Raw genomic sequence first — 22,164 nt, 5'->3', positions numbered from 1 at the left:
GAGTTCACCCTTTTGTTCGTTTTCTCTGCACGTAACAATATTATGACTTCAATTGGACTTGTTCAATGACTGGTAGAATTGCACTGCATGGTTTGATAATCTAAACTGATATAATTATTTTAATTGTTTTTTTTTGTTTTTGTTTTTTGTTTTTTTGTTTTTGTTTTTGTTTTTTTTTTGTTTTTTTTTTTGGGGGGGGGGCACATTTTGCCGCTAAAACACAAATCAGTGTTGACAAGGTCATGAAAACTTAGCTCCTAAGTTAAGAAAAATCAATTTTCTTCTGAGTAAAAGAAATATAGCAACACATCCAGTCATGTAACACTAATATTCCTGAACACGATGACAACATACTACTTCCTACCTCAACATAAGCATTGTACGTAGGAAAATGAGATGGACAAGAGTAGAACTTTAAGAAGTCCGTATGGCGTTGAAATGATGGCAGAGAGCTGGTAATGTTAAAAGTGATCTGAAAATGGTGACCTGGTTCTGCCTCATGTAGACACAATGCATGCATTTCAAATTTGGTCCTACGGAATAAAAAATGGAATTAATTACTTTTTAGTAAGTTAATTCAAACATAATACATGTACATGTTGGAAAGCCATAATGAAATCTTTGACTTTGCTGTTTCAATGTCTAAAAATCATATGTAGGGATGGCATATGCCTAGAGAAGTGCCAAAAAGCTAATATGATTAGTAGTGGATGAGCAAAAGAGGAAATAATGACATCTCTACATCTGATTTTCATCAGATTGGAATGCAAATACATAGTAAGTGATGTTACCCACAACTCTCCATGATCTGTACACAATAAGACAACTCTTTGAACTGGAGCCAATTTCTTCTGTACACAGAACAGCTAAGTCCATATTTCAAAATTTTGACAACATTATTTTGATAATCATATCTTTCTTATTTCCCACTGTGAATAATGAGAAGAACCACCACTTTTCCATGGAGGACATAGGAAGTTTTTTTAATTTTATCAACAGATATTTCTGACAGTCATACACAATATTTTCAGGGAAACAAAGGAAATAAGTTGCATCTGTGTTGGCCAAAGAAAGAATATTCATTGTTTTTTTTTAAGTTTTCATGACAAGAAGTTTGCAAGTCTGACAGGTGGTATGATGAGATCATCTCAGTTGCTGATAACTTCACCTTGACAGGTGTACAATTTTTGGCACCTACAAACATCAGCTTCTTATTCAATTTACTTTTGAATTTTAAAAACAATCAACAATGTGGAGATTACTAAGAACACATAATCTTGTCAGAAATAAATCAAACTGAGTTAGCCTTTAGCAAACAACATCTGAGTGCACAAATCAAGGGGAATTGTGGATAACCTCACTTACTGTGGAATGTCTCTTTATACTGCTTCCAGTATGAATGTTATGATGATGCTGTAGGGAAGCGGCAGGTAGGTATAAATGTTGGAGTATCGATTGTGAACAAGCTATTTTGCATGTCTTTTGACACAAGGAATCTTGATAAATTTTTTGTTTATTTGTAGTCACTTTGGCAGATGAGACAAATAGTAATGGATATGGGTACACATCCAGCTGACTCATGTCTGACTTTGCACAAAATTTAGTTGACAGTGATATTCAAATCACAATCAGCAGCCCCTGAGTTGACTTTCTCACTGGCCAACCACAATTTCTTACTAAAAATTGCCCTGAAAATTTATTGATTTGAATAATATTGAGTCTATACATTGATAAGGTATTTACCCTGCATTGTCATTTCATAATTTTTCATAAAAAACACGTAAAACACCACAATATCTGTAGCTTTCAGTTAATATTACTCATACGGTGTCTCTCTGCATAATGAGTGTCCTTTCTTGTAATCCAGCATTTACAACCAATTGGTGACTTTAATTGGGTTGTGTTGGCTATCTTCTAAATATTTCAAAAATCATTGAAAGTTTTATAACAGGAAAATGATCACTGGAATGAATTAGCAACTTATTTGATGTCCAAAGCAATTTTGAAGTTTCTTTCTTACATTATATTTACACATCACTGAAAATTGTACATATAGGTCTCATTCTTACTGCAGTTGAATTTTGTAATGAACAGTACATACAGATTTGTGGGATTTTCACTGGCTTTTTATCTTTTGAAAAGTCCCAAAGGACAATAGTATACCTGAGAAAAAGGGTTTATAAAAATTCACAAGAAACGGCAAATGACCCTCTATTTTTTAAGAAACTTCTGTAGATCAGTTTCCCCTTAAACTCTCCACAGTGTTACTAGGTTACATTTCACACAGACTAATGTCTTGCTCCAAGAGTATCAGTGAAACATAACAATTGAGGATGTGGTTTTTATTTCTCTCATTTCAAAAAGCAAATAGGGTAATTTTTAACAAGAAAAGGGTTGCAAAGAAAGAAACAATATAGCTTATGAATAATCTGTCAATAATTATGACTTCAATTGGACTTGTTCAATGACTGGTAGAATTGCATTGCATGGTTTGATAATCTAACTAATATACTTATTTTAATTGTTTGTTGTTTTTTTTAGGGGGGGCATGTTTTGCTGCTAAAACACAAATCAGTGTTGACAAGGTCATGAAAACTTACTGTAGTCAATTGAAAAACCTTCTTGTGAGATAAAGAAATAAAGCACCACATCCAGTTATTTAACACTAATATTCCTGAACACGATGACAACACACTCCTTCCTACTTCAACATAAGCATTGTACATAGGAAAATGAGATGGACAAGAGTAGAACTTAAACAAGTCCTTATGGCGTTGAAATGATGGAAGAGAGCTAGTGACAGCAGTGGAGATCTGAAAGTGATGACCAGGTTCTGCCTCATGTAGCCAAAATGCACCCATTTCAAATTTGGGCCTACAGAGTAACAAATGGAATGAATTACGGTACTTTTAACTTAGTTAGTCAAACATAGTACATGTAGTACATGTACTGGCTTGATTATGTTGTCCTGGCTAACCCTGTAATCACCATGGTTCTTCCCGATCTAATTGTTTTCTTTGGTGATAGTGGACCTCTATACATGTAAATAGGGTTGAAAGGGGTCAAAAAGCAATTTTCTAATGGCAATAACATCAACTTGAAGTCTATCTGCTATGGGGAAAGTCAATGGAACATGATATTTTTCAATTTTGTATTATTTTGACTTTCAGTTGTACGGGTAGTGAATGATATCTTGAAACAGGCTGAAAGAATGAAGGACAAAATATACCTTCACTCTTGTTGACAGACAGCAAGGTCATAGTGTTTGAAATTTACCAGCAATAGGAAAAGCTCAGAAAGTAAAAACTGCTGCAGCAGACAGCAGGTTGCTGACTAAGTTACAAATGACACTAAGATATCATACATGTACATTTTTGAATGGACAAATGCCATAAGAGTGCAGTTTCATTTTGATTATCAAATACTTGAATTCCTAAGTAAGTGTATTAATGAGCACTGTTTGAGTTCACAAATTAAAAGATGATGAGTCGTTTTCAAATGAGAATATTGCTCCGCCTCAAATCTTACACTTAGTCTATCTATTCAGGAAAGCCGTAAAGAAATCTCTGACTTTGCTATTTCAATGTCTAAAAATCATATGTAGGGATGGCATATGCCTAGAGATGTGCCAAAAAGCTAATATTATTAGTAGTGGATGAGCAAAAGAGGAAATAATGCTATTTCTACATCTGATTTTCATAAGATTGGAATGCAAATACACAGTGAGTGATGTTACCCACAATTCTCCTTGATCGGTACATACTGAGCATTAAACTGGAGCAAATTACACAGAAAAGTTTGGTCCAAAATTTTGACAACATTATTTTGATTATCATATCTTTCTTATTTCCCACTGTGAATAATGAGATACTGCCATACACTATATTTTCAAGGAAACTGTAAGGGAATAAGTTGCATCTGTGCTGGCCAAAGAAAGAGTATTGATTTTTTAAAATATGTTTAGCATTCATAACAAAGGAAATTTGCATGTCTGATAGGTGGTATGATGAGACCATCTCAGTTGTTGATAACTTTACCTTGACAAGTGTACAATTTTTAGCACCTACAAACATCATTTTCTTATTCAATTTACTCTTGAATTTTAAACATAATCAACAATTTTGGAGCAAACTATGATAACATAATCATGAAATTAAATTGTAAGTTTCAAATTCTTCAGAAATAAATCAAACTGAATTAGCCTTTAGCAAACAACGTCTGAGTGCACAAATCAAGGGGAATTGTGGGAAATCTCACTTACTGTGGAATGTCTCTTCATATTTGCATTCTAGTATAAATGCTATGATGACACTCTAGGGATGTTTGAATCAAAATATCTAAATGTTGGGAAAATATCAGCTTACAATCAGCTGTAATCTATGAATCTGTACTCACTGGGTTTTCAGGTTGTTACAATTTACATAGAATGTTCCAGGTCGACTTCCATCCTCTGATGGAGGATAGTAGTATGCAGCCGGAGAATTGGCCTCCTTCTCGGGTGTTGGTTTCAATCTGGAGTAGTTTAAATATATGAACAAAATGGTAGCATTATCTCAGCAACAGTGTAGTAATGTTTACTTCCCTTATTGGAAAATCTTATTATGATGAAAAAATTACTATTATATTGCAGTTATCTGATAAGTGTGCCAAAAGATATAAATATTACCATATACTGCAGTTATCTGATACATTTGGCAACAAATGAATGCAGACCTAAGAATAGTATCTCAAGTGGTATATCATGTCCATGGTAACCTGCCAGGCTGACACAGTCGGATTAGAGGCAGCAATAAAAAAAAAAAAAACATTTTGCTTTCATTTTGAAGTTCGAGAGAACAAGGTTGCTTAAGCACATACATCATCCGTGTTTAATATCAGATTAGGGATATCCTGCTGTTATAGAACTGCTGATGTGCAGCTGGCTCGGAAGCTTATATCTGATTGATCGATTGTCATTATTCACAGCAACTTAGGGAGTCTATTCTGTATCATTCAATGATAACAGTAAGATTAAGCCAACCAATTGGATAACAGCTTCCGAGATGCTGCACTTTAGCCCTTATAGAATGGTGAATAAATGGTTGTACAATATGATATACAGTGATGTACAGGTATTTATGCATGGTACTTACATAAGATCCACCTTTGGTATGTTCTGGAAATATTTTGGGAGCAATGGTCTGATTTGGTTTTCTACGATATCTCTGTAGGCATTCATCATATCCTCCTTGGAGATAAAATCAAACTTCAATTATATTCCTTCCACAACTTGCCCAGATCAACAGGCGTGGGTTAGACCAGTAAACATTAGGGGAAGGCTGCATTAACTTGCATGGTACCTCAAACCTGAGTCCTTGCCTGACCAACTCGGGTGACAAACAGAAGACTTTTAATCCCCAAGGTGTGAATGTTCCATTGTTATGTTAATCTAATCCAGCTGGTGCCATTGCAGTGCCATTGTAGGAAAGGCAGGTCTGTGAAATTGATCCTCTAGGGAAGTCCGGTATTCCTAAGTTAATGGAGCTTTCCCGTAATGAGGACTTATGAGATCGAGAGGAACCGAGTATTGAAGAGCGCCCTCTGGTGTTTGATATTGTAATTCTGGGAGGACATTGCTGACATGCTGGACTGAACTAAAATGTAGTACATGTATATGATCAGAAATATTGCTCTACAAAACAAAAGCATCCCTAATGAGGTAAAGTATTAACAAAAGGTTAGTTGGCAAGGTTTTGTATAGGTGACAAATAAGATATTACTTTTGGTACAAACCCAGCTATCTCTGCCTGTGTTACTTTCGTCAAGCAATCTTACCTTTTTTTCAAAGTAGAATTTGTTATCAGATCGCAAGTACTCCAAGAATGCTTTGAAGTCCCCTTCAAATTCAACTTCTTTGATGACCTTTAATAGTGAATATCAAATAATTTATCAATAACAAAATATGATGAATTTAATTTCAATATTTGTCAAATGTCAAATGCAAGCGGAAACACAGTTTGCATTTAAGGTGAAGTACTACGAATTACGTCCAAATTAAGTTGTGGTGTCATTTTCTTGAAACTTTGCACAAATATTCTTGGAAGTTGTGCAAGTGCAAAAATAAAATAAAAAATGGGGGTCACCATGCTCGTTTCCATGGAAACGGATGTTAAAATGGCGTCGTTAGAAATAAATAAAAATGATATAATTCACTTAAACTAAAGAAAGCAATTATAAAAAGCTTAGCAAATGAGTTAATTTTAATAAATACCAAGACTTAAGATCCATATCTATCGAATGTATAGTTTTCATGATGTTTGTAAAGAAATTTTAACATAAGTATCAATTACAAAATGACGATATCGAAATTATATCACTACATAATTTTCGAACTTTCTTCCTGTCACTTTGAATGGTGTCATTTTGACCAAACTTGGCGAATAAAATCCTGACATAATACCATTTAGTTTACACTTTTAATAAAAGAGTGTCACCACGCTACTTTTTACAATATATCCAGGTGAATGGGTAATATGCGCCATGTAAATGGGAGAGAAATGTTAATTTTTCGCTCATATCGAATAAAAACCAGCTTCCTAGGGGGTCAAAGTATGACAAGGTCATAGGTCACATGTATTTCTAAGAGACTGGGTCAAAAAATTAGGTAAAAGCGCAATTTCAACAATGACAGGTGGAGTTAAATCTGCGCAGAAATGTCTAAAGCGTGTGCGCGTCCGAATTCGTCGCCCTTTACCTTAAGAACAATCTTTCAATATATGCAACTCAAAATAAGGCACCAGAGTGACACAAACTCTTCAACTATTGTTGATTGATCTCAGAGAGTAAACTGTCAATGTAGTTATTTTTATCAATGACAGATGCAGTAGAGTATTTGCAGTACTTGCCATTTAATGCACAATGCATTAAAAATTTGGGTTCTATACCTAACATATGAAAAGTAACCAGTTACATATAGGGGTGTGTTCCCCTTTTTCTTACTTTATCCATATTCTCTCTGATTCTCTTGACTTCCTGCAGTCCAAGGTCATGTATTACTTGTGGAGTGAGATCACAAGTGTTGTGGTACTTGAGACATTGGGTATATTGATTGACACCATCAGGCAAGGAGTGACAGCTGATATCTGGCCGTAAATTCTTCAGATATTCCTAAATTCAACAAAAGGATACCTGTCATAGCTAATTTCGAATCACCTACTGATTAATCTGCTATTGTGACTTCTTTTGGCAAAGAGAGCTCTTCTTGTGCTTGTGCAGATTTTGATGGAACATGTACCTAAATTGTAGTTGATAACATTTGAACAATACTCATGACACTGTTAGAAATGACAGTACATTGGAATACTTGTAAAAAAGCTGATCTAAAACACTGTAACTCTTGTTGGAAGAACCTTGTAATATCCATCAAAACATATATTTTGTGATTTTATTGGAGTACGTGTACATGATGCCACTAAGAGGTTACAGACCTATTGTTGCTAGCCATAGGCTACATTAACATACAAAAGGTAAGGGAGTCTTGAGGGTTTTGAAAATGGCTTAGTGACTCCAACTTTGATCAAAGACAAATGAAACTTGAGAAATTTGATACAAGAAACTCCCAAATCAATGAGTTTTGTTGGTTCTCAAAGTAAACCTGGTACTTATGGTGTTAAAATCTGATTTTGCAATTTCAGTCAAATTTCAATAGATTTACTGCTACATCTACTGATGAGAATTTTCAAGAATATTCTAGGCTTTTTCAAAAGCATCACACATGATCCTACCAAGTTGATGCCAACCTAATTAAAATTGCACAGTTTGCAGGTTTTAACGCAAGTGTGTCACTTTGGGACCTTAGAGTATAAAGAAAGCCGAGTAAAACTTTCATGTGTAAGAGTGTAGATTTGGAACTGTTCACTGCTAGCATTGGTATTAAACAATGCTGACCTTGAATCTATTTGTAGCACTTGAATTGCAGGGAAAAAACAATTTTTGGGAATAGAACTTGTGCTGCACTTATCAGTCTATAGCCAATTATTGCTAGATGAAGTGTCTCGAGTAATCAGCTCTATCAGGTTATGAAAAATATTTAGTTTAGTAGATCTCAAACAGTCATGAAATGTCAGATTACAAATAAACACATCATGAATGCTAGACACTGACAGTATTGAGTATCTTGAATGCTGGAAATGTCCACCACCGCATTGAATTACTATGTACCTTGAGGGCTGGAAAATTCTGGTGAGATCCTATTAAATATGTGTTCACAGTATATTTGTGGTATAGCAAGTTGCAACAATGCGGTAGTCAACGAGTTATTATTACAGTAAGAATTTGCAGATAATGGTACCACACACTTACTCACCTCAGCCAGAAATTTCCTCAGTGTTTGAAATGAACCAAACAAATTCTCTTTAATCAGTTTCAGACCATCTGATTCAAGCTGCTCCTTTCTGTCAACAGATACATTGCATTGTTCAGTGTGTCGCTTTTTCTCATTTTAAATCACAGCTGATTGGGTGTTTATGTTGGGTGAATACTAAAATCAGTACAAACACTGCAGCCATCAGTAATATTCTATGCAGTGTATGTTAAAGGGACAAAGTCGCCACTTTTTCTTGAATTTTGTTTGATACGAGATACTACTTATATTGTTAGACATGTTGAAAGATACAGAATGAATGGGTGACAATGCGTGTATTTGACCAAGGTTAGACACATGATACATGAAACCATCGCGAAAATGAATTAATGGTCATGACCATTAATTCATTCTCGCGATGGTTTTGTTTATCGTGTGTTAAACCGGGGTCCAATATATGCATAATCAAACATTCATTCAGTATCTTTAAACATATCAAACAATATAAGTAGTATCTCGTATCAAACAAAATTCATGCAAAAATGGGCGACTTTGTCCTTTTAAACTGTAAAGTTCGTTACCAGTCGTGTAAAATAATGTGCTGTGGTAAACACAACTTGGAAGACCTTTTCCAGGTTTACCCTGATGGTATCAAACCCTGCCTTTGAATTTTAATCTACAATATGGTTTCCATAGTTATTGCATTGTTACTACATCATTGATATATTGACATGTTCAATAACCACATGCACTTTTTCAGGCAAGAACTTTGAACTTTGCAATTTTTTCATGGTGAAGTATCTACATGACAGCTTTATCGAACATCACAGATAAATTTGAATATAGACAATGTTCACATTCATGGTGTACTGGTACATGTATAAAACAGCAGGTAGACTGGTAGTACAAGTCAACCCTGTGCAAACTCAATATTTAACCCTTGTACAAAATTACTGATAAGTATTTGTCTCACCTGACATCTGAGATGTTGGAAAGTTCCTTCAGTTTGGCGAATGGTTCATAAAATCCAGACTTCTTTGGATCCCCCTGCACAGTTCCATCAATTTGATCTAAAACTGCTTTCTGTTGATAAGGAGGAAAAAACAGTTAAAATAGAGATTGCAATGGCAACGTAATAAAAAAACTACGACTATTTTAATCACACTCAAGTGGTTTCACCAATGACATGATAAACTGATGATGTCATCATATGATATACTGTTCTAATGAGTCTGTCTATTTTGTATGTATCTTGTCTGATGGAAAAATAAAAACTGGAATATAGGATGGTTAGAAGAAGATGACAATGAAACTATCATGATGAAATTTAATTTGGTTAATGCTTTCTTCAAATCAGTCTGTTAAGCCTCAGTGGCAATTTGTATTATACAGTTATGTATGTCAATATTTTGCTTTCTGGATTCTCTATTTATGAAATGGACCCATGGTATAAATGTTGGAATTTGCTGTATCTTACATTCACCATCACTGGTATTGTAAGTGATTGATAGACCTATCCTTGTACCAGTACAGGTATGTCATAAAATATTTAATGTACTTATCGTATACTGATAAATGTATTGCAACACTACAACCTTAATCAGCAGAATAATACCATCTCAACATTGTGACCTGGAAGATGTACAAATTCTTGATAGGGATCCCTGATACTTCAAAAGTGGTGTAAAGGAGGCTGTATATGTCACAGTTAACCAGGCATCTCTTAATAAATACAGTGGATTGTATGAGGTATGTAATTGTCTCACAACTGACATTGTATGAGCAGAAGTACGGCCTCGTACTTTCACAGAACGAGTGACGTAATGTACCCATACTTTCAAAATACGAGTAACGTACAATGCTGGTTTATCATACACAGCAAGATTTTGACGTAAGGCCGTAAAATTCATTAGTGAAGCTGCGGTTTGTATTAGGAACTATTTTTAGACCCTCTCCAATCTTGAACTCCAAAATCCGGTGCGGCTTCTATACGCACATTTGTCTGGACTCAACTGTACGTCACGTTGAAAATTGCCAGCAAGGAGACTATTATTATGCAAATGACCACAGCTGCATTTCTCCGCAGTAGGGAGACTAAGTTATACAATTTCAGCTTTTCTCCTCTTTCTAACCCTTGCACTTCCAAGCCTTAAATAATAGTACACGCCGCTGTCCCACACAAGCGCGGTGCTGTCGACTCCAAGCTATGTTTCACACGCTGCATGCCTGCCAGCTAATTTATGCATACGTTTGCAATAACCTCAGGAACAGCTGTGCGGGCCTGCTCATGTTCCGTCGATCGATATTTTTAGAAATCTGGAGACATGGCACATCACATTTTTATTTTAATAGTTTACAAAATATGTACGAAGCATTGATTTTGACGAAAATTCTGAAAAAAATATAGGAAGATTTTATCGCGAACACATTTTCACTTGGGGTCGACACGGGGTCGCAGCCATGTTGCCTCAAAACTTATTTCTGTCTGCACTCAAAACTCAAAACTTTCGAATATGAACCTGTAAAATCGAGGTCATTTTGTCAAACTTCGGCGAAATTTAAGCCTATAGACAAGATTTCATCTAGGTAAGGTAAATTTACTGAAATTTGATCGACAAATAATCCTGAACTTGAACGTGACAGCTCGCCTTCTCCAGGAAGTCAAGCATCAAGCTGTCCATACACAGCTGCCCATATTGCTTGGTTTATGAGATTGTTTTCAAGCGACGGCGATAGACCGTACGGGGCTCTGGATATGAACCTACCGCTGGTGTAGCTGTAATAACTGTTGCGTTGTTTTTTCTTGAAGTTTTTTTTATATTAAACCTGCCATATTCCTTCAAATTACAACGAGATTTTTTTCGATCACACAGCCATGTATTTCGATATGTCACTCGCAAAAGTACGCTGAACACAGACAGGCTATAGAGAAATACTGACATTACGTCACTTGTACGGTGAAATTGCGGCACATTACGTCACTCGTAATTTGCTCGTACGAGCTCTTATGTCTGCTCGTAGTTCGTCCGTTTTGAGACGATTAGATAAATGATTGTATTAAATACCAAAAAAGTCTGTGACCAGATTCTGTATGATGTCACATGTCACAATGCTGAGATAGGGTTATTCTGCTGATGAAGGTTGTAGCGCAGCAACCAATGATATTTCAGTGACAAAAATTACTGTTTTGAGATGAAAAGTTTAATTGACAGTAACACATGGGTCTACTGGGTAATTGTGTAAAGGTACACAGAAATAGAGCACACTCACTATAACGACTGCATGCTTTGACAGGATTCAATAACACGACAGAAAATCTCACATGAATCATACTCATTATGATGGTAATCTGACAACCATGACAACTTTAACTTTAGATAAACAGTCTAGGGTTCAATAAAGTTCCTGACAGCCTAGAAAACAAAGAGATGTGGGTTGTTTTCAAAATTCAGTTCATAGCTGAGACTGTGTATAGTTGATCCTTACCATGCCGTACTGTGTATTGGTTCTGCCCTCTTTGATACCTTGCTGCAACAGTTCTATGATGCCATTCATCTGTTGGTAGCAAAAAGTATAAAAAAATGAAACAAAATACCTGATAATGCTCACACCCAGTACATGGTACACATATTATAGTGAGATTCCTGTGAATATGAATAGCCATAGTAACTGGAAAAAGTGGTAATTTTCAAATTGTAAGTTTTATGAGTGACTTGCAGAGATAACACCAACCTGCATGTCTTAGTAACTTTATTGTTTTGTCATTTTTGGTGAGAAGACGTTGAAATCATTTCGATGTGGCTTTAGGTCTTTCATCAATGAGTGATAGAGAAGATTCTCACTGTCATATCATAATCTGCAAACTGCCTTGACACATATGCAATGTTTAACCTGTTCACCCCCAATTCCCTGTAAACAGATCCACAATCACCATGGATAACAATGGGTTTGGGCCAAACCATGGAGGTGAAAGGGTTAAAGAACCGTGGGGAAAGCAGTCAACTTTACTGTTCCATTGTTAAATTCTTGTACCATTATGTTGGGCGAAAATTTGTAACCATATGTAAGTTAGTTGGCTGAACGTGTTTATTTGTCGGTGAGTTGTGCAAAACAGGTGAAAGGTCACTTCATCTGACAATAGTCACATCTGTCCTGAACATGCATCTTTAAATTTACATATTCAGTAGATTGTCCTAACAGTGGTATATAATTGACACTGTCTTAACGATGCGACTCAGGTTCAAAGGTCAATTTTAGCAATTTTTTTTTTATTTCAAATTTCGAACCACTGACACGTGGTCTTTCTTTTGGGGAAAGGTGTTGGGTCACATCGTACCGGGAAATTCCTGAAATATTACTAAAATGGCAAACTATCAGCTACACCGCGTGCCATTATTTCCCTTTTGTCTTAACGGTCGCGGATTACCGACCACGATATCTTTGATAAACACGCAGAGATTATGTATAGGCTTTGCGGTGTAGTGCGCATGCGCTAGCTTCAACGTTGGGCCCAGCGTTTTGAACTCCGCATGTATCGGTACGGCAAACACGTCGAGCAGACCAAAGCCGGCGCTCGCGCTCCGTACCGTCGAAAAAGCAAGCGAGGTCCACAAAAGCGGACCTGAAAAAGACGGCAACGTGCGCAAAGGTCGATTTAAATGTAAAACAGTCCGACTTTGGCTCATACTCCCTGCAATAACGATCAAGAATGCAGTGAAGAGTCAGATTTGGCCGAGGACGCAGACGATAACGGAGACGTGCTCAGTTCAACAACTATGAAAGTATTTGACACGCTGCTTTTCGAACATATTAGGCTATGCTGATTACATACCCGAGTCCAAAAATTAGCCTGAGCGAGATGAAACTTCTGTTAGTTGCGATAATTTTATCACTCTTGCTGTACATGCTTGGTGTTAGTATCGTGTTCTTTTATATTTTTAAACTCGAGTTTTCTATCGTGCAGTCTTTTCGTGTCTGCTGAGAAACCTTGAACAACACCGTACCCGACATCACGCGACATTTATGTCAAGGAGTTTCCCAAGCCAGTGCAAGAGTTCATATACACATAATGTAGATTCACAAGAGCAAGTTCACCGATCTGCTAATTTTTCGAAACGAAATGCAAATATTTTTTTATTTCATGCCTTTTCTTTCTTTAAATATAACCCAAAATTTAAATTACGTCAAACGTGAATTGCGAGGGTTCACAAATGATTCTTGTGTGCGTGTTGTCTAAACTTATCAACTACCCGCAGACTCCACAGCTGTTAGCTGGACCTCAACACTGAACGTAAAACAAACCCGGCTCAACTTCTAGAAGTGCTGAAACTAGCAATTTTTGATATATGAGGGCAGTCATCGAAAGTTTGACTAAATAGACTTTTTTACGCAAGTTTCGACGTCTTCGTCTTGACTGTGAACTCTGGTAACCAGATTGTAACCGTTGAGACAACAGTATACAGTTAATATGCTAGTTAAACGTTCCGAAAATGGATTAAATCGCTAAGTACCCCTTTGTGTTTGTTGTGTAAATACCACCCACTGCTGGCACTAAGCATTTGCCAGTTCAGTGTATAATTTCTTTCTATTTTCACACGATCTGCAATCCTAAACATATTCAAAATTCCCAAAACTGACTCTAAATATTTCAACTTAGTCCTGGTGTAAGAAAATTCGCAGAAAATGGTGCGCGAGTCGGACTTCTTGGTCACAATGTGTGACGCATAGGTCGTTTACACAAATCGTCGATTTTCTCAGTTCCGTTTTGGCAGTGCGTACATTATTCAAATAAGTATAAGTCGGCGGCGCCTGGACAGATTAGCCTGATTTTTCACCTGTGGACAGTGAATGAATATATCTGAAAGACCGTGTCTCAGATTTCCGATAAAGGGCCTGGAAGTGAAGATATCCTGACAAACGTGAACAAAGGCCGATAATTTATGCAAAAAACGTCAAGTTGACACTTTGAAGGTGCATTGTGCAAAAACAAAAGCGAATTTCAAAAATCCGGGACACGGTTTTTTGCCCAGTATACCCAGCCGTCGATTGCCGTAAACAGATCACCAAGGCCGATTGGAGATTTGTACTTACACTTTTTTGAGTAAAAAAACTAAAAAACACGTGTTTTTGAGTAAAACAGCCGTATGCGCACTGTTTTTAAAAAACTAACAAATTTTCTGAACTCTTCGGTGACCGAGCAGATAAAAAAAGTACCACATGTTGGGTGTGTGACCACGTCTTCTTTGTGAAAATGAGGATTGAAAATAAGTGACAATGAACCCGAGTCTCTACCTTAAAGGTACTTTTAAGGTGTCAGTGACATAAGCATCGTTGCCTTTACCAAAAATGGACATTGAAAACTCCGATTGAAACATCCGATTGAAAACTATCCGTATTTTCTACCCTGGGTTGGTAACACTGCTGGTGGACAGAATTGTCCCCGAGGTTATCGTTCGCCCAGTTAAAGCAATGAAATTCGTTTCTTAGCTTCGATAAAGTGTGTATGTGCGATGTATGACAGTGAGCATGCGTGCGTGAGTGCTTCACGAACTCTACAACTTGTTGAGCGGTCTCAGTCAGAAAAATGTAACAACTTAGCCGGCTATTGAACCACTCTTTTTTGGGAGTGGAGATTTAGCCGAGTGGTTCTGTCTGTGGCCTCTCAGTTAGGCGACTGATGCCGTATGTTGTGGGTTCGAATCCGATTGAAAACTATCCGTATTTCAATGTTACACAATACACAGCCAAATAAAGGTGCATAAACCATTCATAGTGGAGATAATGAAGACTGCTGACACAAGCAAATTCTATCCTCACTCTATGGGTGAATTTCTTTGCAGGAGAATTATAGTTTATGGTTCAACCACCTGCATTTATCTATGTGTACACAGTCAATGATAAAGCTTGGTGGGATATCAATAGATACATCAAATTGTATAAACACTAACCAAATTTTTGGTCAGATACCTGAACAAAATCTGCCAATAATTGACAGCCATTTCACTTTTTCACTGACATGCATTCATAGTTTTCTAAATATTAACTGCTGTATCTTTGTGAAGTAAGATTGTTATCTTTTGTCCAAACAGCTACACTTGGTATCTAAAAGTTAGTTTATCTTGCTGCATCAACTGAGATGTTTATCTCACTTGGCAAAAAATAAATGATTACCTTACGCTTGCTGCAAATGTACATTTGACATATTACACACAGTCATAGAAAAAAATGGATAATGAAATTTTCCAGGTTGAATACTTTATTTCATGTTATATCATACCAGTATATTGACGGCGCAAATACAGGCATCAGATTGGTCGAGGCGTGAAAAGAACCGTGGTATATTCGCGATATACCACGGCCAGCATACGCGCGAGCTCTCGGCATGAGCAAAAATCCATTTTTGATGTTCCAGGCCAGAATTCCAATATACTGTTATGATATAATAGCAATAAATCACACCCAGCGATGATATACCACTCGATTTTGACCAGTTCACTTCATATATGCACTTGCTATCATGCATATATGTCGTGAACTGGTCAAAATCTTTCGGTATACCATTACTGGTCTACAGCAAAGAGTAGGACAACATCTCATGCATAGCACAGACTGATTTATTGTTCATGATACCAAGGCAATTTATGCATCTGCATCCACGTTATCAAATATTCCCCTGAACATATAGATCCAATTCCTAATCATTTGTAATGCTGGTGTTACAGGGGACTTGGGGAGCTGGATGTTGAGTTACTATGTCTTAGACTCTGCTCCTTCTAGAACCTGAACTTTGAAATTGATGTCTCTGTCTTCATATTGCCTGTCACATAAAATTTTATGTAATTTTATATAATGAAGCACTGGTGCTGAACAGCTGCCTTTGTACACAGAGGCACCAGTTGATCTGGCACCAGAAAGACAGTGTCTGTTGAAGAACACACAATGAAAGCAGTGCAAATTTATATGGTGGTACATGCCTTGGAACTGAAATGATTAAACTTTCCTTGAGGAAACTTTCAACTGTACTCACAGTACAATACAAACACTGAGTAGTAGACACACAACTTTCAGAACATTTACTGATATACAGAATTTGAAATGACCATTATTCCTGTGTTAACTCTATAGGGAGAAATTAAATTTTCGATTTTTGCAAAACTAACATTGTATCCAAGAGCTTCAAAACAAGCTCCCACAAGCACTCTACATAAGAAAAGTTTGGGAAAAAGTTGAGAGTCCAAATATTTGTCTTCACTCTTCACTACATGCCCTCTAGTGGTGGAACAAGGATTTGACCCATCTGTGACATTACAAGCCATGCATTCTTATCCTAAAATCCCATTCTCAGTTACCGTACAGTAGTAGTGACATGTTTTGCTTACCTGTTGAGGAAATTTTTGAAGTCTTGACAAGTACTTCTCATAATCATTTTCATCAGCGAATTTCATGTATGAAACAGTTTTCTCAAAATCCAGATGTTGACCTTCCATGTAATTGATTGGGTACAGGTAGCTGAAAATAGAATGTTAAGTTAAGTTTCATCTTCCATGTTGAAGGTCAGGTTTGCATCAGACCAGGCTTAAAAAGGTATATATGCCTTTTTAAACAGCAATTTGCTTAAAACAACTCATAGGCTATTTAAGCAGTCTTTTGAAATCATATTTAGTGTGCAGCCAACCATCAGCTAGCAAAGAAGTAGTGATGCCAAGCTTTTTTAGCCAGCAGTTCATTTATTTTTATTTACATAACAACAGGGAAACATGTGATATCAGACTAGTTTTAGTTGTAGTTTGGTTTATTCTTCTAGAGTAGTTATTAGTAAAATACTCCTTACTGTCCCAAGACACTTTGCTTGTGTTTGTCTTATTTGTTGATCCCTGTTGTTTTGTCTTTGCTCTTCATTACATGCCCTTTAGTGGTGGAACAAGGATTATAATATGCTTAGATGGAATCCGCCAATCTGATTGGCTGGAGCCGGGGTTTATATTCTCAACAAGAAGACCTGCGCGCTGCATAACATTTTTGAGCTCTCGCAAATTTTGAACGCCAACTTGAGAGCTCAACGCGCCATAATGTCAAACAAGTCTATGGCTTGAGATTGATTTTGATTGTTAAATTTTAGTCTAATGCAGCTTGACGAACCAACAAGTGAAGAGTGTCTGTAAGCAGCAGAGGCTATGTAACAACAACATAATTTTTTAAAGTTTTTGAGCATTTTTTGAAGCAAAATTCTTCAAGTTCGAAGTTCGATGTCTAATCGCGATATTGATGCATTGTGATTATTTCCTGCCAAATTTGCTAATTTTCACCCGAGAGGTCTTATATCCACAACCAAATACCGTCGCTTGCCGTTTATAACCTCTAATTTGACCCATCTGTGACATTACAAGTCATGCATTCTTATCCTATTCTCTAAGTATGTCGGCTAAAATGTTGACAATTCAACATTTCAAACAGCAAGTTAGCTTACGTTGGTGGCTTACAATTGTATGTTTTGTGCACGTGGCTTGTATTACAAAAATTGAGACAAAATTGATAATTCCACGGACATATTTGTTGTTTTTGTCTGTAGTTTATTACAAACCACATTTCATATTCAATTCTGGGTGGACTATATGTATTGTATTTATACAAGTAGAACTGGCTACTAATTTGCCGCACATTTCCCAAATACAAAAAAACACTATTAGAATTATAAATAAAGGTTCTTTCAGAGAGACATGATACAATTTAGTGCCAGGTAATGAGTGTTTTTTCTTATTAGCTCCTTATCAGCTATGCAGTATGGCTCTCTCATGCCCTGAGTTTAACCTTAGTGTAACCGGGTTCAGCAAGCTGGCCTGCTTTCACTATGCACATGTCAGAGATTTAGAAGCTGTATAGTGAAGTTGGGACTGTGAGGGTTAGGTGAATGTTGATCAATATTACTGAATGTTACAGAGACATGATATAAGACATATTATATCATACCAGTATATTGATGGTGCAAATACAGTGATCTGATTGGTCGAGATGCGAAAAGAACTGTGGTATATTGGCAATATACCACGGCTGGCTTACGCGCAAGCTCTCAGCTTGAGAAAAAAATCCATTTTTGACGTTCCACGGCAGAATTTCAATATACTGTTATGATATCATAGCAACAAATCACACTCAACGATAGTATACCACGAGATTTTGACCAGTTCACGACATATATGCACGAGCGATAGCGAGTGCATATATGGAGTGAACTGGTCAAAATCTCGTGGTATACCGTCGCTGGGTGTGCTTTATTGTTTAATTAATGCATACGTATGCTCAATGTGTAGTATTAATAATTGGGCATGCTATTTGTCTTCAAGCATTTTTGCCTTAAAGTTGCCAGTATCTTGAAAATGAAAGCTTTAAACTTTAGTTCATGCTTGTAGTTTGCTTGAAACTGCCCTCTTTCATTTCAGCATGAAAAATTACATGTCCTACATGTACATACTCATAAAATTTTTAAAAGAAAAAAAATGAACCTCAATCTTGGTCTTCAAACTTGTAGCTATTCTTCTGCATACTTCCAAGGGAAAAATTAAACACTGCGAACAATACAAAGTTTTGTATTGCACAGAAAACACATTTTGGATTACATAAAATGTGACCCGTCATAAAAATGCGTCTGTTTGGCATGACTTATTTCAATGATAAAATAACAATTTAGATAGAATCATAGTGATAAATGACTATCATGATTTATATGGTAAGATGGATGCCAAAGTTGACTCCAAAATGGCTACTGGTTTGTGATTGTAATGTTAACTTTTGTTTAAGGATGTACATGCAGAAAGCCAAAAAACATATTGCCCTGTTCTGCACACAGAGGCTCAACACTACCTTTTTACAACCAATGAATAATTATTCTGTAGTGATTATACCCTAGAGATATTGTCAGCAGTTTGTAGAACTCTAAATTCTTAGTCAAGTTCTCAAAGGCCTGAGTCAGGCGTCAGATTGTCTTGCCAAGAAATTTACTTACTAGATTACAATTTCAATGGAAAACAAAAGGCTATGACACTCAATAATCCAAATAATACATGTACATGAAACACGTTTGTCGGTCGGTAAAAAATCACATCCATACTTTACAATACATCAGTTGTCCTCCCCCCCCCACCCCCCCACCCCCCCACCCAAAATTACCATGGATCACCTCAATATTAATTCAAGCTCTTCTGGATGTAGCTTGTACATTGGTATTTTATCAGCTAGTAACCATGGCAACTATGCCAAACTTACCACTTGTACTTCATCCCTTCCAAGTACATTTCCATCTCATTTCTTAGCAAGGTTAGTGTCATCTTATCTTCACCATCCATCTCAGTCTTCTCCAACTCCAAAACTCTACACAAAAATTTGCCGCAGTCATCCTGAGAGAGAACGCAATTGGTAAAATTGTATTAATAAAAAAATCTTGTAAAAAAAAATTGTTATGATGAAAATGATCTGTAATATGTAAAACATTTTCAAATAGGAGGCAATTTGATAAGCAACCAAAAAAGGGTAAGAACACTAAGAATGTATATACCAATTCATGGTTGAGATATTTTTGACAGAAAAACAGCTGCCAAACACTAAACAGCTGGTTCATTTGTAAGCTGCCAAGCAAGAAGGAACACATTCAGAGCATCAGGCATCTACAACTTTTTCAAATTGTAGGTACCTGGGATGGGATAGAAATCGGAAGAGATATAAGAAATCTATACACTTGATTTCAGGGGTTTGAAAAAATTTACATGCCAGAGGGATCTGAAATAATTAACATTACAAGGGGCGGACTTGAAAATTTACTGAATATGTACACACATTCACTTTTTACACATGAATTATTACGCACATGTACGTGTACAGATATAGCTTGATTTTATGGGAAAAATGTTAACAGTTTGCCCAATAGACTCCCATGTATTTTGATTTGATATTGTTTGACAAAGCACTATATAGGTCAAATTTTGCCTTCATTTGAGTTGGGAGGGGACTTCAAAATTACAGTAAGTCACAAGGGGGACTTGAACATATTGCGAGTTTGTTTACATACACTAAATGTGAGCTAACAAAAGTAAGTTTTAGGGAATTTTGAGACCAAAAATGAAAAAAACTGGGCCTGTTTTCTATTGGCACTCCAATGTCAATAGCCTTGAGAAACACTAAATGGCTATGGATATCTGATGTTGATATGGGTCGTCAGCCTTTTGATTAACTCTTTCATCAAGGCTAACCCTAAATTCATTAGGCTCTGTTAATTGTGCTATTCAGCTCTGGGCAGGTTACTATACTGGCAGCGAAACCTGTTATACCATGGAGGTAGCATGGGTATAGTATACCATATGGATCGCAGTAACCCTGGTCATATACCTAAAACCCTAGATTTGATGTGCTCCCCCAGCAGACAGTACTTAGTAGAAGTTTTCACTAGCTAGTAACCTTTGGCCTTCACAGAGATTCATTCACTATTGTCACGAGCTGATAAATATTCTTTTGAAAGCTTTAAACGATCTCTTTTCCTCGGGTGATAAGATTTCTATCTTACAGAATTATCATTTATAAGTTATGCATCTACTGATAATGTTACTGCTGTATGGTACAGAACTAGCTCGAGGTATTATGCCTAGGGTAGTGGGTTGGACGGCAAACGTAGTCGTCCCCCCCCCCCCCCACCATCCACAACCCATGACAAAACCCTACAAACCTCCAACCCGTGACAAAACCTCCAGCTACTGTACTGCAGCAACTGCCGATAGTGCTGACCAAACTGGCTGGACCTTTCGGAGATGATGAGTTGTAAAATTTCTTAATCATGCCGCACCGAAGTGCCTAGCTGCTACTGTACTGTAGCTCGAGGTTTAGCCTGGGTATTTGGGTCGGACGGCAAAACCAGACTGTCTAACCCTCATACCCAGTCAACATACCTCGAGATACAGGACTGCAGCTGCACAACACGCGCCTCCTGAGGTCGGGCACGGAGAGTGTGTGTGTGTGTGTGATAAACCTTCCATAAGCGTCCGACCCACGAACCCAGGCAACATACCTCTCGCTAGGCTCGCGATAGAGGACTGCAGCAGTTAACACGGGTCTGTGGTCGGCTATGGAGTGTGTGTGCATGTACCACAAACCTTTCTCTTTTCATAAGCGTCTAACGTTAGAACATCAAGCTGGTCATCGTACTTGTGGTAACCGGCCATCGTGGCAAACTCTGGACTCTCTCGTATTCTCCATTCCCAGAAATCGTCTGCTAACTTCCGTACACTTGTCATCTCCGCCATCTTGACTTTAATGTCGTATATGTAACCCCCTAACCTGCTAATATTGTGTTCACGTTGCTTGACGGCGCGCCGCCGTGCATGGTATGCATAGAACCACATGTGAACTGAATGTGCTATACGTGTTTTACGACAGGTTCATTAATAGTGGTAGGCTTTACAGAACAATAAGATATATGTTACATCACTATAAGTAGCAGGTTTCATCAACTTTTGCACAGTTACGTGTGTTTCGATACGTCGCGGCCGCCGCTTGGTATGCAAAGAAAAGTAGGGTCCACAGGCGCTCCTTAGCTTGGTAGTCTGCTAAGTAGATCGATTTTCGGCCGTAGTCGATATGCCCGCCACTGCAACCTACAGTGGAGGGCATATCGACTACGGGATCAATAGATCGATCCGAAAATCGATCTACTTAGCAGACTACCCAGCTAAGGAGCGCCTGTGCACTGCTCAATGTTTCATAGCACAATTAGATATTTATCAGATCAATATAGCAGGTTTCACCGTATTAGGTGCCTTAATTTCAGAGTTATATACCTAATT

General features: G+C 37.1%; 1 protein-coding gene across 2 annotated transcripts in view; it reads right to left on the bottom strand.

Annotated features, from left to right (window-relative positions):
• The window catches only part of LOC139114773 (uncharacterized), a 36,759-nt gene extending 15,104 nt beyond the window's left edge, over positions 1 to 21,655 (bottom strand). Inside the window, exons 1-11 of one of the 2 annotated variants that reach the window (XM_070676677.1) lie at positions 21,475 to 21,655; positions 19,601 to 19,731; positions 16,720 to 16,849; positions 11,828 to 11,896; positions 9,315 to 9,424; positions 8,345 to 8,432; positions 6,979 to 7,146; positions 5,815 to 5,901; positions 5,133 to 5,227; positions 4,396 to 4,512; positions 365 to 533 (exon numbers count right to left, since the gene is read on the bottom strand). In XM_070676677.1, coding sequence (XP_070532778.1) covers positions 365 to 533; positions 4,396 to 4,512; positions 5,133 to 5,227; positions 5,815 to 5,901; positions 6,979 to 7,146; positions 8,345 to 8,432; positions 9,315 to 9,424; positions 11,828 to 11,896; positions 16,720 to 16,849; positions 19,601 to 19,731; positions 21,475 to 21,624 — 1,314 coding nt within the window. In that variant the 5' untranslated portion in view covers positions 21,625 to 21,655. The remainder of the gene's footprint in view (positions 1 to 364; positions 534 to 4,395; positions 4,513 to 5,132; positions 5,228 to 5,814; positions 5,902 to 6,978; positions 7,147 to 8,344; positions 8,433 to 9,314; positions 9,425 to 11,827; positions 11,897 to 16,719; positions 16,850 to 19,600; positions 19,732 to 21,474) is intronic. The other variant, XM_070676676.1, reaches the window with a different exon arrangement.
• Between the last annotated feature and the right edge of the window lie 509 nt (positions 21,656 to 22,164).

This window comes from Ptychodera flava, chromosome 16, assembly GCF_041260155.1.
Source record: "Ptychodera flava strain L36383 chromosome 16, AS_Pfla_20210202, whole genome shotgun sequence".
Taxonomy (NCBI): Eukaryota; Metazoa; Hemichordata; class Enteropneusta; family Ptychoderidae; genus Ptychodera; species Ptychodera flava.
This window is presented reverse-complemented; position numbering and strand designations above follow the sequence as displayed.